The sequence below is a fragment of the Diplotaxodon limnothrissa genome, linkage group LG4 (assembly GCF_057381915.1).
Source record: "Diplotaxodon limnothrissa isolate DT_005_m linkage group LG4, D_limnothrissa_male_GT1.1, whole genome shotgun sequence".
Taxonomy (NCBI): domain Eukaryota; kingdom Metazoa; phylum Chordata; class Actinopteri; order Cichliformes; family Cichlidae; genus Diplotaxodon; species Diplotaxodon limnothrissa.
The window spans coordinates 9,577,898-9,590,141 of NC_140599.1; the positions used below are offsets into that span (position 1 = coordinate 9,577,898).

Here is a 12,244-nt window from a genome sequence, read left to right on the forward strand (position 1 = left end):
TGGCAGGGAGACAGGTAGAGACAAGGGTGTCGTTAGAGTGAGTCACAGAGATGAAGGGAAACACACACACATAAACATACAATACCTCCATCATGACACACATTTAGACACAGACAGCTGAGCAGAAAGTGACTGCGATCATCTGTTTTAAGGCAGTCAGGTGAGGTGCAGGATTTACGGCTCAAGTATTTTTATTTATTTTTTCTGTTGGTTGGTCACTGTAAACATTTCCTCACATCAGCAACTGTATTTGATAAGTGTTACTTTTTGTATGAATTATATAACATCAAAGCCCGGTAGTCAGGATGAAAGCGGTTTCCTATCGGACGCTTTGTGACTGAAGACCCACAAGGGGGCGCAACAACATTAAGAAACACGACTGTGCTGTGAAGCGTTGCTTAAAAACCGAAAGTGGAAAGGCCGGTTTTGGGCTCCTTTGATTGATTGATTTGTTTAATCCCCCCCTCCCATTTTATTTAAGTACTTTAGGCCTTTGGCTATTAGCTGCGTGTTTTCATTTATGTGGTTATGTAGGTTTCCTTTTTGCAAATGTTGGAGGCGTATTTTGCTACAAAACTGTTACAATGGGAGTAGCTGACTCCCAATAAAAATAACGAACTAGATAAATAAATAAAAATAATAATAATCATATGTTGTTCAAAAGCAAAATGTGGCTTTTGTGTTTTTGAGATATTTCATTAATATTTATATATTTTACTATTATTCATTATTATTATTATTTATTTTCTGCTTAACATTTTAGGTAATTTTAGGCGCAAAAAATAATAATTTTTGGGCATCGTCACGACCTGCAAAATAGTGCAATTTTTATATTAACTGGGAAAAAATAAATAAATAACAGGGTTGAGGAGGAGGGAGCTCTGAGGTGGTGGGATCAGGAGGGAAAAAAGGAGGAGAAGGAGACCGAGGAAAGGCAGACCTCAGACCAGCCCGCCTTACCTCACTCCCCCTGTCCGCGAGCCCGGTGTTCACGGGCAAATCTGACCGCAGATCAGCGCACTCGGGCTCCCTACACACTACGAGTTACACCAACTGGGACTGAGACCAGAGGAAATCGTGTTCGTCGGTAGCCAAGGTACGCACGCCAAGACTCATCCACAGCAGACCGAGGCGAGGGAACGGACAAGAAGGGAGAGAATTCAAGGGGAAAGCTGGTAGGAACCACAGAGGAGTTCACTGCAAAAGAAAAAATCCCCACGCGTTTAGGGGCGAGAGGAGAGGGTGACTGGCTGGCCCCGCAGAAGGAGTAGTATTACGCGAAGCTAATTTCCAACATTTTCTATTCTTGGCAGCGAGAGTGTGCTCTCCGAGCCACATTTATAAAGAGAGCTAGCGGAATGTAATGCTAGCAGGCTAGCCGATGTTAGCTAGCTAATTAGCTTGTCAGGCATCCGAGAGTCGGACGTGTGATCTTTATTAAAATAGGACACTGTCGTCGTTTTTCTTTTTTCAGGGGGAAAAAAGAAAGAGAGGGACAACTGTACTTAATGTGCTTTGTGTTGGATTCTGCCATGGTTTTAAAGGGGTGTCTCGCATAGCTAAGGCTAAGTTAGACAATAAACAGTGCAAGCTTGTGTATATTGATGAAAATCCGTTCAATATTATCTGTCTGGGAAAAGCCAAATCCATTGTGAATATCGAGCCGTGGACAAACCAAAAGGAGAAGGCAAAGGTAACAAAAGAAAAGAAAAAGCCAAAGAGACTTTTGACTGGTGACTGTCTCCCGTCCAATGTTAATGTCGACCGACGTTGCATCTATTATGCTACCCGTTAGTCGGGGAATAATGGACCGGGAAAGGGACATTGATACAGCAGCCGGACCCCATGCAAACGCGGCCGGGGGTCCAGCCGTGGTCCGAGGGATGAAGAGAGGAGATCCGGAGCCCGACGCTCAGACTGCCGCTGCCCTCACTGACTTGTCCGGGGCGGAGTGCAAAAGACCAAGGATAGACGGGACCGGGAGTGTTGTCGGTGACATTGGCCAGGTATGAATGCAGTGTAAACACAAAAGATATGTTTCTCACATCTGTGTCTTTTTTGTTTCCATCTGTTACAAATGCTGCTCACTGAACTCAGTATCATCCGCCCTCCTTTTCCTTCTTCGCTGTTTTTTCTGTTTGCTTCTAAGCATCAGCTAGGAAGGATGATGTTTTTGACAGCCCCCCCTCCACGCGCGCATTTTCCCCTCTTGATAATCATGCATCGTTGCAACAGCAAATCCTTTAATTATAACAAGCGAAACGCAGGAAAAGTGTCTCAGTAGTAAACGCGTTGCTTGCTGTGATTATCGAGGCTTGCTGTTTGTTCCTCTTGGTGCTGCTCTTACCAAACCAGACAAAGGTAATATGATCCAGGCTCCATTGCTATGACAGTCCCAGACACCACGGCAAAGATCAGAGCCATTCATCATGCCTGCCTCACAGAAGGTAAACCAGTGCTTTGTCACATGTTGCGAGGGATTTTGTATTTTTATACTTATGTGGATGAAATTACTTTGAACTGTGCGGATAATTTGTCAGTGAGTCTTCAGAAATCCTGACACACACATGCAGGGCATTTAATGGCTCCGTGCCCCCCCATGATTGTCGCTAGGTGTTAAAAGAGAGAGGCAGACAAGGATTGGGGGAGGGGTCACCACAGAGAAAGACAAAGAACAGAGCCTTTTTTTTTTTTGAGCTTGAAGGAGCGAAGGGTCTCTGGGGGCCCCTCCTTAACACGGGTCTTCCCTTGCTTTTATGACTCGACTGCTGAGACAGCAAAGCATCAGCGTCCATTCCTGCCTCCCCGGACCAACCTGTGTACGTTACAGTAAACTAGAGAACTGCCGAGGCGCAGGGTGCACCTCTCACTTGTTCTGCCTGGATCTCTTGCTATTTATTTCTCTCTTGCAAACACACAGCACGCATCATTCCTACACCTACACACACATGCTTTGAAGTGCCCCTGTAATGCAATAGTACAAGAGAAAAATTTCAGCTGACGTCTGGTGGGTTTTGTTTTTTTTTTTTTTCTTTTTCAAAGACCAGGGAAACTGCTCTAACGGTAGTCGAAGGGCAGGCGGACACGACTTGAGGTCGTCTGCAGGTAATTGAATCCTGGGGAAACTGGTAAAATGCTTCAATGGGCTGTGCAGCTGACCCGCTGCAAAGACAGAAAGGTCCAAGTGTGATGCTGTGATGCTCAGTGAGCCTCACAGAGGATGGATGTTGATGATGGGAAAAGGTTATAGCCCGCTGGCAAAGATGATGTGACAATGAGCAGGGCGGCATGTGGTGGATTCTCGCTGCCCATCGGTTGTATTGATTGTTGGGGTCGGGGTGAGGTCGTGTAAATGAAATAAAAGGGAGGATGAGGCTACAGCAAGAGAAAGAGAGTGCGCCGAAGGTTGCACGTGGAGGATAAAGAGGGGAAAGCGAGGATCGTGGTTTAATTGGGCACAATGTGCGAGTGGATTAGAGGAGAGAGAGAGAGAGGTGTGACTGGGGACTGATAGATGGATAGATGTGGGGATTTTGGGGTGGGGGTGGGGAGGTGGGATAAAGGAGACTGATGGCAGAGTGAAAATCTGAGCGGTTAGTTTGCATCCATCAGGCGGCATGATAAAGTATGCGAGGGAAGTGATGGATGGCAGGCATGACACCATCAGTTGTGGGAGAGATAAGCATGAGGACAGGGCCTGAATGACGATAATCAGCTCAGTGACACTTTATGCAAAGGATAAATAAATCGGAAAATGACATTGAGGGGATGTATCGAGTAGCTCTCGGGCGCTGCATGGCTGCTCGCGATGGAGATGATGACTCCAGTGGATGTTCCTTGAACTAAATGCACCCAGCAATTACTGTAGGGCTCCTGCAGTGAGCTCGAGCTGGTATACTTCTGACCTTCCAGGCTGACTGCAAATCAGGACTGTAATAATAAACGAGAGTGCAGCCTCCCCTCTTTTGTTGTTGCTGCTCTCCTCCCCCGCTCCACCTCATACAAACTGCACCCCTTCCCACCCCCACCCTTATCTGTCCTCTGATTTGTCCCCCTCCTGCCTCCCCCCAGGCATATTTCCAGATTGCTAATTGACTCCTGGTTCACAGGCTTTCAGCGTGCCACTGAGGCAAGCCCCCCCCCGGATTCACTCTTTCCTCTGTGCCGCCCCATCTATCTCCCCCACTGCCATCTTTGATAATGTCTTCATTTCTCAGCCCGTCTCCCATCACTCAAATCGGTGGAATATCCATTTCTTTTTCCCAGCTGTGTTGTCTTATTTTCCTCTCTCCTTTTCCCCCCTTTCCCCTCCGCTTCATCTCCCCCTATGCGCTCTTTCTTTGTATGTTTGGTACGCTCTGTTGGTCTTATTGATGCTTCCCCTTGAGGCAGCACTGTTGTCTGCGCTGAGGTAGTGGGAGTACAGTATCCAACTCTCCCTCTTTCCGCATTTCTCGGAGAGCCGATTTGTCCTATCGTTGGCAGTAAAGAGGCTTTGTGTCGCGCTAACGAGATCAAAGCTCATTTAGGAGAGGGCATTAACCAGAGCGATCGCTTTAATGGGGCCAGGGTGGAGTTGGGGTGGGGGGTGTGGGCGGTATGTATGAACAGATCACTGAAAAAGATTATCACCGATAGCGCACGTTTTTTTTTTTATTCATAGTGTTCACCACAAGCAGCATCCATAGCACTGAGAATCATTACTTCTCGTGGAACAAGTGAAGTTAAAGTTTAGTCTGCTGAGCAGCTTCAGAACTTATTGTGCTGCAAACATGAGAGCTGATGGTTGCCTGAGAAAAGAGACGTTAAAGAATACCCCCGCAGCCCAGGCAAGAAAGTAAATTGCAACAAGAACTTTAAAGTCTCATGAACCTTGGATATCACAACAATATTACATGTACCCACCGTAATTGCACCTCCTTTTTTTCCCCTTAGGCCCTCAAAGCCACAGGACAAAAACAATAAAAATGCATAAATATTTAAAAAATATGTAAAACTGAACATTTAACAATTTGTTTAAATAGTTTATATGCCCTTGTTTCATTTTAGTGCAGTGTAAAATTTTACTGCGTCTGTTATTTCTGCCGGCGGTAGTTTCTGTGCTTCTCTCTGCATGTGTGAGGAGTTTTGATTGGAGCTTACTGTAAGACCTGCGTTAGACTGCTGCGGGGGGTCTTTGTCAAACCTACAACATAAACCATGTAAGTGGCTAACGTTGTTGCTCGCATTTATGCTTGTGTTGGTTCATTATGTGTTTAAAGTGTGGTTGTGGACTTTATTCCCTCCAGAGTCCCCGTGCTTGTTGTTTTTCTTTTTCTTTTTTTGTGCATCATAGGCAAAAATATTGGTCTTTGTGTATTTCCCTCATGTCCATTCCAATAGTTTTGGTGATCTTCTTTCCTTTGCTGACATTTGTGAGTCCATATATTATGATGTGTTATGATTATTATTCCTTATAGTGAGAGGATGATTGTCATTTTCTCGCTGAAAAATTCATCAACTGCAGCAAAAGACGAGTCGAAAATGCACACGATGAATCAATTGTGCTGAACAGGCCAATCACAATAATGGGCCAATCCAACCTATAGTGACATTTCTGGGCAGGTACGCTTCAGATTATGCTGTAGGTTATGGAGGGGTTTGTGGTTGTGACGTAGCTACAGCAAAATTTTCCAGCTGAGGCATTCCCCAGTGAGATGTGTAAAAGCTGATCAACCCCAAATCCTTTAGCTATTAAAATCAATTATAAGTGTTGCCAAGTTACATGTGTGTTGCATGTATCCAAAGGTCTGCCTGGGTCCATGTGATTGCATTGTTGTCATAATGTGGTAAACACGAGGCTCCATGTGCACATCTGCATGCCCTCAATTTTGTTGCATACACTCTGCAGGCACTACTAAGACACCCTCTGTGCATGCATCCCCAAAGTGTGTAATAACTATTCATCCCTGCGTGTTTGCACGTGAGCGTAATCCCTGGATTTAACACTGACTTCGTTTGACTGGCACAGCTAGACTTATTAGTGGTTAGTAAAAGTGATGAAAAAAGAAATGCAAAGACAGGGAAAAGTGTCAGTGAGGTAACAGGAAACCCTGTATGGAAGAAACAAAATGATTTGTTGGCAAGTAATAAGTGAAGAGAAGATTAATCTGCATTTTTGTTTGATCATGATTTATCAGTAGTTTTTTCTTTTTTTCCATCCTCCCCAATTGGGTTGATTAACTGCCTTTCTCCTCCATACATTATTGTAAACTGAAAGGGACAGAGGGTTTTTGTTTAGCTGCGATGCACATTTTTCAATTTTAAGACTATTAAAGCCTTAAAAGATGACTTGAGATAACAGTAACACTCAGATTCACTGATAATGAAAAAAATCATTAGTCACAAGCAGCCAGAAGTCAGCAACTGCCATTATGCTAAGAAGAAATATCCCCAGAAGTGGAAAGTGTTAGGAGGACGGGGAGGTGTGGGACCAGTTGTGTGTTCGGCACATACTAATGTGCTAACATGTGTTGCAGAGGGTCACACAGTCCCAACCTGGTCTCGCATTATGTGCTGTGCAGCTGTTAATGATTGCTGTTAAACTTTGAGCCACAGCACAGTGGACTCACCCTTGACTTTTGAACCAGCAACGATAAGCTAAAATTCCCCATATGCAGTTGCTCAACTCCTCTTTTCTCCCTCCCTTCTTGTGTTCAGCTCAGCTCACTACGCAACAGCATTATTACCCAAGCATCGACAGCAGACAAAAGAAGGACGCCACTAGGGCTGGGCCATATTATACCGTTCACGGTAATACCGGTATAATGTTAGGCAACGATAGGAAAATGAAATATCGCGATAGAATGGGAGTAAAACGCGCATGCGCAGTGCCTTTGTTTTCATACGCACATGGCCGATTGTTGAGTGAAACAGATGAACCAGAATTGGTTTGTAAAAATGGTGCAACTTCAGTGATGTGGAACTGGTTTGGTGTTTGTCCATCAGATACACAACAAAGCACATTTTTTTGCAGAACATGCAAGCGGCCGTTGTTATTGTCATATTTGTCGGACTAAGATGCTCTTAAATCTGGGAGTAATCTGGGTCCTAAACTCCGTATGCTTCAGGTCAAACAACACTGCAGCATCACTTAGAGTTAAAAACTGTCTAAATTCTTTCATCTTTAATAAAACGATCAGCATTGCTGCTTTACCAGGTGTAACTATAAAGTTTAACTTCCAGGCATCCATGAAAACAAAAGTTATTACATTTAACGGAGTTAGAAGTTAGCAGGAAGCTAGCGGAAGTTAGCTCGCTAGTTTCGCTAGTTACCTAAGCATGATATAGCATGTTCTGACGGAGAGATTTCTGAAAAAAATCAAACTTACAGCTCTGCTATCACTTCCAACATAAATGAAGACAGGAAACTAAACAGCAGTGACGTTTGTAGGGTTACTGAAGTTGGGCTAGCTGGTATATAATGATGTGCTACGTGATCGCTAGCGACACAGCTATGTTAGCATAACATAAACAGTGAAGCTGGAGGACGAACACTAACACTTTTCCACTTATAAAAGTTAACGTGAAGGTTCTTCATGGTTAGAGACAAATGCAATCGCATGGCAGGATGCTGTAAACGGACCAAACTTCAGTCAGGAGAACAACTGAGATAATCCATCCACAATACGAGGTTAGTCATTAATATACTGCAACAACATGGGAATAGAGCAGCTGCCAGAGAATTCAACATTAATGAATCAATGGTACAGAAGTGGAGGAAGCAAGAAGAATGAGTTTAATAAAGTTTGATTTATCTGACTGCTTTGTTTCGCTTAATGTGCCTTATAATCCCGTGCACCTTATGGTGCGAAAAATACGTACTGCACACTGCAGTTTAATGTTGCAAAGCACCTCTTTTTAACTTCAGTGGATATTATACATGGTTATGCTCAGGATATGTCAGCCCATTTCTACTGGAAATGCCTTTTGGTTAAACTTTCAGCAAGGAATTTGCATTTGCACTGTTACATTTTTATAAAGCTTTAATGTACATAAAAACCAGCTTCTTGTTTAAGTGAAAATAAATGGAAGGTTGTCTTTTTGCGCTAGTAATGTTGTGGAGTTGTATTTTGTCTCGCATCAATTATATCGTCGGTTATATCGTTATCGCAAATTTTCAAATATATATCGTGATAAATATTTTTGGCCATATCGCCCTGCTCTAGACGCCACCATTCATAAAGAGATCAGAATAGGTTTGAGATCCCTTTGTCTCTCACTTGATTTCCTGGTTTCAGCTCCTTCACATGGCACTTTCATGCTAGCACTCCCTTTATAGTCATCATGCCACTGCTCCCCCACCCAGCATAGCTCCTCCCCAAGGCTGCCCCCAAACTGTCACATGTGCTCCCATCTCCTCCCACACATACAGCCAAATGTCAATTCAGTGCTTCCCTTACATGGGGGTCATCTGCGATGTGCTGCCACAATACCCATCACAGCTGTCTATGAATGATACCCTGGTTTGCTATGTGAGTTTTCCCAACTTCAGCTGAATGCACTGCGATAGTTTTGTATTTCTTTGATTTTTATTTAGTTCTTTTAAAGCTTTTATTAATGAGGCCTTACAGCATAAAGCATGTCCACAGTGCACTAAGAGCTCTGCCTCGGCAGACTGAAACAATAATTAGATCTGACAGAGAAGAGTGAAGCAACCTGTGCAGGTTATTGGTGGAATTTATGAATTGCGTTTAACTTGGTGGCTTAGTCCAGTACCAGTTAATTTACAGTTTGACCTTTGAAGTTGTGCCACATTAACAGTTGGATCCTTTTGCTATTGTGTTGTGTTATTTACAACATTCATCAAATCTTTTTTAAATTCTCGGCTTTACTTTGTGATAAAGGCAACAAAGAGTTCACATCTGTTAAATCACTAACTGGACATTTGTCCAGTAAACACTTTTGGCACTTGCAATATTTAGATAGTTACACAACTGCCTTGTCTGTCCAAACTTGACACGTGACCTTTTCAAATAAATTGTAAATGCCTTTAGAAGGTTATTTTAAACATCACCATTTTGACCTAATAGATGTTTGATTGTAATCTCTACATTATTTGGAATGAATGGACAAACAGTTGTGAGATACAGGGGTGTAGAACCATTGAGCGGTAAAATTAAATCGCTTCATCCTTGAGTTCAAAGGTGACGCTTGTTCTAGATGTAGTGAAATTTCTTTCACGTGTTCTTGATACTGTGCAAAAGTCTTGGGCCATTTCTTTATATTTCACTTCCAAAGGGCCAGACTTTTTTGTAATTTAAAAAAAAAAAAAAAAAAGGTAGTCTTGAGTAGTTAGCATGGGTCTATACACTTACATGAAAAGTCCTGAGCCCCCCCTACTTATGGATTCCAAATCCAAAAAAAGAAAAGTTGAAGAGGAAAATGGAGAATTTAACAGTATGTGCACAGATTTGTTTGTTTTCACCACCAACGCTGCCGGCTTAGAATAGAATAGAATAGCTTACCGGTATACTCAAACTGTGGCTGGTCTTTAGCCAAAATTAAACTGAAACTGGCCTCTCTCGCTTAACTTTTGCTATTCTTAAAACTTTGAGGCTCCTAAATGTTTTGTTTGTTATCAAGGTAGCCCACTTTTGTGATTCATTTGCATAAAAACAGGATAATGAATCATACGTTCTCAGTCTGGTTTTGAAAGCTGACTCAAAGCTGGCCTGCAGAGCTTTAGAGCTGCTCTGTTTCAAAGGAGGCTTAAACATGCTAATTGAATTTTTCTTCCTCCACTTTTTAGTAGTTGCATTTTATGTTTCTTATTTAGACAGTTTTATAATTGAAACAAGGACTGGAATTCTTTATAGTATTGTAATGAGTACCAAATAATGATAAGATTTTTCTTTGGTCAAAAATGTGGTGGTAAAGTTTGCAGATGCTTTCTTAAACTTTAACCACCCAAATCTGACTGGTTTCTCCTTGAGTTTAAGTGAGCAGGTGTGATCTCGTTTACAAGATTAGGACAGGTTTATCGACAGATGGGCAAACAGATAATATAACTCAGTGAAATAACAATGTGGTCCAGCTATAGATGAGTGCTTTCTTGTGCAGGAACCTTCATGCGGAGACGTACGGGGACCTGCATAATTCCCAATTCCTAGGTCATCTGTTTTTATTAGCAAATCCACACAGTCGGTACAGAGGAAACAGTCATCAATAAATCCACCCAGTGAAGTGCCCTCGAGCTTTATATTTTATTAAAGTCGGAACCACCACCATCACCAAAAAAAAAAAAAAAATGTGTCCAGTTCACATCAGAGGTGTTGAAGACTCCTACTCTTTTAGAAAATACATCGCTTAAAAGAGAGAAACTCGGGTAGTTGTAGCGGTGCCATTGTGTGGGCACAGTTTGGTCTGTAAAGTGAAAAAGATGCTGTTGTGATAAATGAGCCTTCAGTTCTCGGGAAAGCTTGTGTTTCATCTTGTCTTTCTGCGCTTCCTCTCGGTCTTTGTCCTTATGTCCTCACATATTGACTACCTCCAATGCATTTGTCATTCTGAGCGTCGTCTCTCGGCTTTAATACACCCGTCTCGAGTCCACCATATCCATCACTTTGTGGCTCTTCTGCACTTTTCTCCATAGCTATAATACGGTACGCTGGTGTCTACGTTTCCTCCTCCACGGTTGGGTTTTGTTGACTTGATAGAGCTGGTGGTGGAGCTGATCAGATGTTAGCATAGCTGTGATTTGACATTTGTCAAATCACCCCTCCTAGATTATTTTGCCACACCTCAGACATAGGCATGCAGCAGCAGATATATCAAAAAAGTCTTTTTCATGATGATTTGGAGGGAGCAGGTGTGTTTTTTATTTTCCCCCCCCTAACATTTGGTGATATGAGACCACAAAGCCACCTCCTCGGGCTGTTCTGTTTGGGACCGCTGGAAGCCTGCAGCGGCCTGCCTAATTACCGTCTCCCCTCCTCCCTTAGTCTCCCTCCCCTCTCACCATCTGTTGACCTCATGTCATTTTGTCTTCCTTCACCACTGCTGCTCCACTTTTTTCCCTTGCTTCTACCCATTTGCTCCAGCAACTTCCCAACTTCTTTCCTTCTCCTCTTAAAATAGCAAGTCAGAGACAGAGAGAGAGAGAAAATAAACAAGAGAGACGCCCTTTAGTTTTTACCCTCTGTCGAGTCAGTGTTTATGAGCGTTTGACTGGTTTTTCTGTGCTTTTGCTGATCCCTGCCAGCGCAGACTGAAGCCCTCCACAGTCAGCCGGCCGGCGCCTTCAAAGGCTCCTCCTCGCTCGCAAACTATATGGAATTAACTTAATGGAAAGTTACAGAAGTGAGGCATGAAAGCACAGCTCTGAACCTGCACGGGCTCAGACCGAGCGAAGCAGCACAGCTGCGTTCATTTTTATTTATTTTATAAAAAGCTGTCGGGAATAAACTTTTGTATACCTTTCAGCAGCCACGTGATGTAAAGCCATATGGCAAAGGCAGTGTGTGCTTGTGTGTGCCTGGGTTTGTGTGGGGGTAGGTAAACGAGTCTGTAAAAACTTGGTATCAAATTCAACCCCTCGAGCTCCTTCCCCCACCCTGCTTTAAGAAAATATAAATCACATGGCATTCTTCACTTATGACTCATTGTCTCCATTTTGCGAATACTTTACTGCTTTATTTCTCTCCCCTTTCTTGGCTTTGGCTCTCTTATTACCCACATTCCTCTTTCTCCTGTGTGTCTGTCCTTATTTTCATCTGGTTCTTTTCTTCTTCTTCTGCTTCTTTCTTTCCTCCCCATCCGTCTCTTCCAGTCCCTCCTCTCTTGCAGACAGATTGATTCCAGATGTTGCTAAACTTCCTCCCCCTCTTCTCCCCTCCTTCTGTTCTTCTACGTAAACTCCTCCTCTTTCTCTTTCTCTCTCGCTTTTTTTTTCTTCCCAAAGTAGAACCAGCAGCGACTCTGCAATTTGATGGTCACGGGTAATTTTGGTTTGGATTTCAGTGGCATTCCAGTTGTCCTCCTTGGTAGTGCAGTGCCTACACCCTTACTTTGACTGGGAGTGTGATGAGAATGCACATTTACGTCATTAATCACCAGTAGTTGGGTGTAATTTTTTTTTCTCATATGGCTAAATTACCACCATTTAAAGAATAAATAAGTAGTGCAGCTCCAGTTTTAAACCGCATCGTCACTTCAGGCCTTTTTTGAAACACACTGCAGTGTGGTGGGTTGTTTTTTTCTTTTC

General features: G+C 43.1%; 1 protein-coding gene across 6 annotated transcripts in view; it reads left to right on the forward strand.

Annotated features, from left to right (window-relative positions):
• The first annotated feature begins 1,035 nt into the window (after positions 1 to 1,035).
• Positions 1,036 to 12,244, forward strand: part of LOC146633262 (RNA binding protein fox-1 homolog 2-like) — a 54,569-nt gene continuing 43,360 nt past the window's right edge. For 5 of the 6 annotated variants that reach the window (XM_085351423.1, XM_085351421.1, XM_085351422.1 and 2 more), the window contains exon 1: positions 1,036 to 2,006. In XM_085351423.1, the coding sequence (XP_085207549.1) occupies positions 1,752 to 2,006 (255 nt within the window). In that variant the 5' untranslated portion in view covers positions 1,036 to 1,751. Of the gene's footprint in view, positions 2,007 to 8,266; positions 8,514 to 12,244 lie in introns of those variants that run through there. The other variant, XM_085351426.1, reaches the window with a different exon arrangement.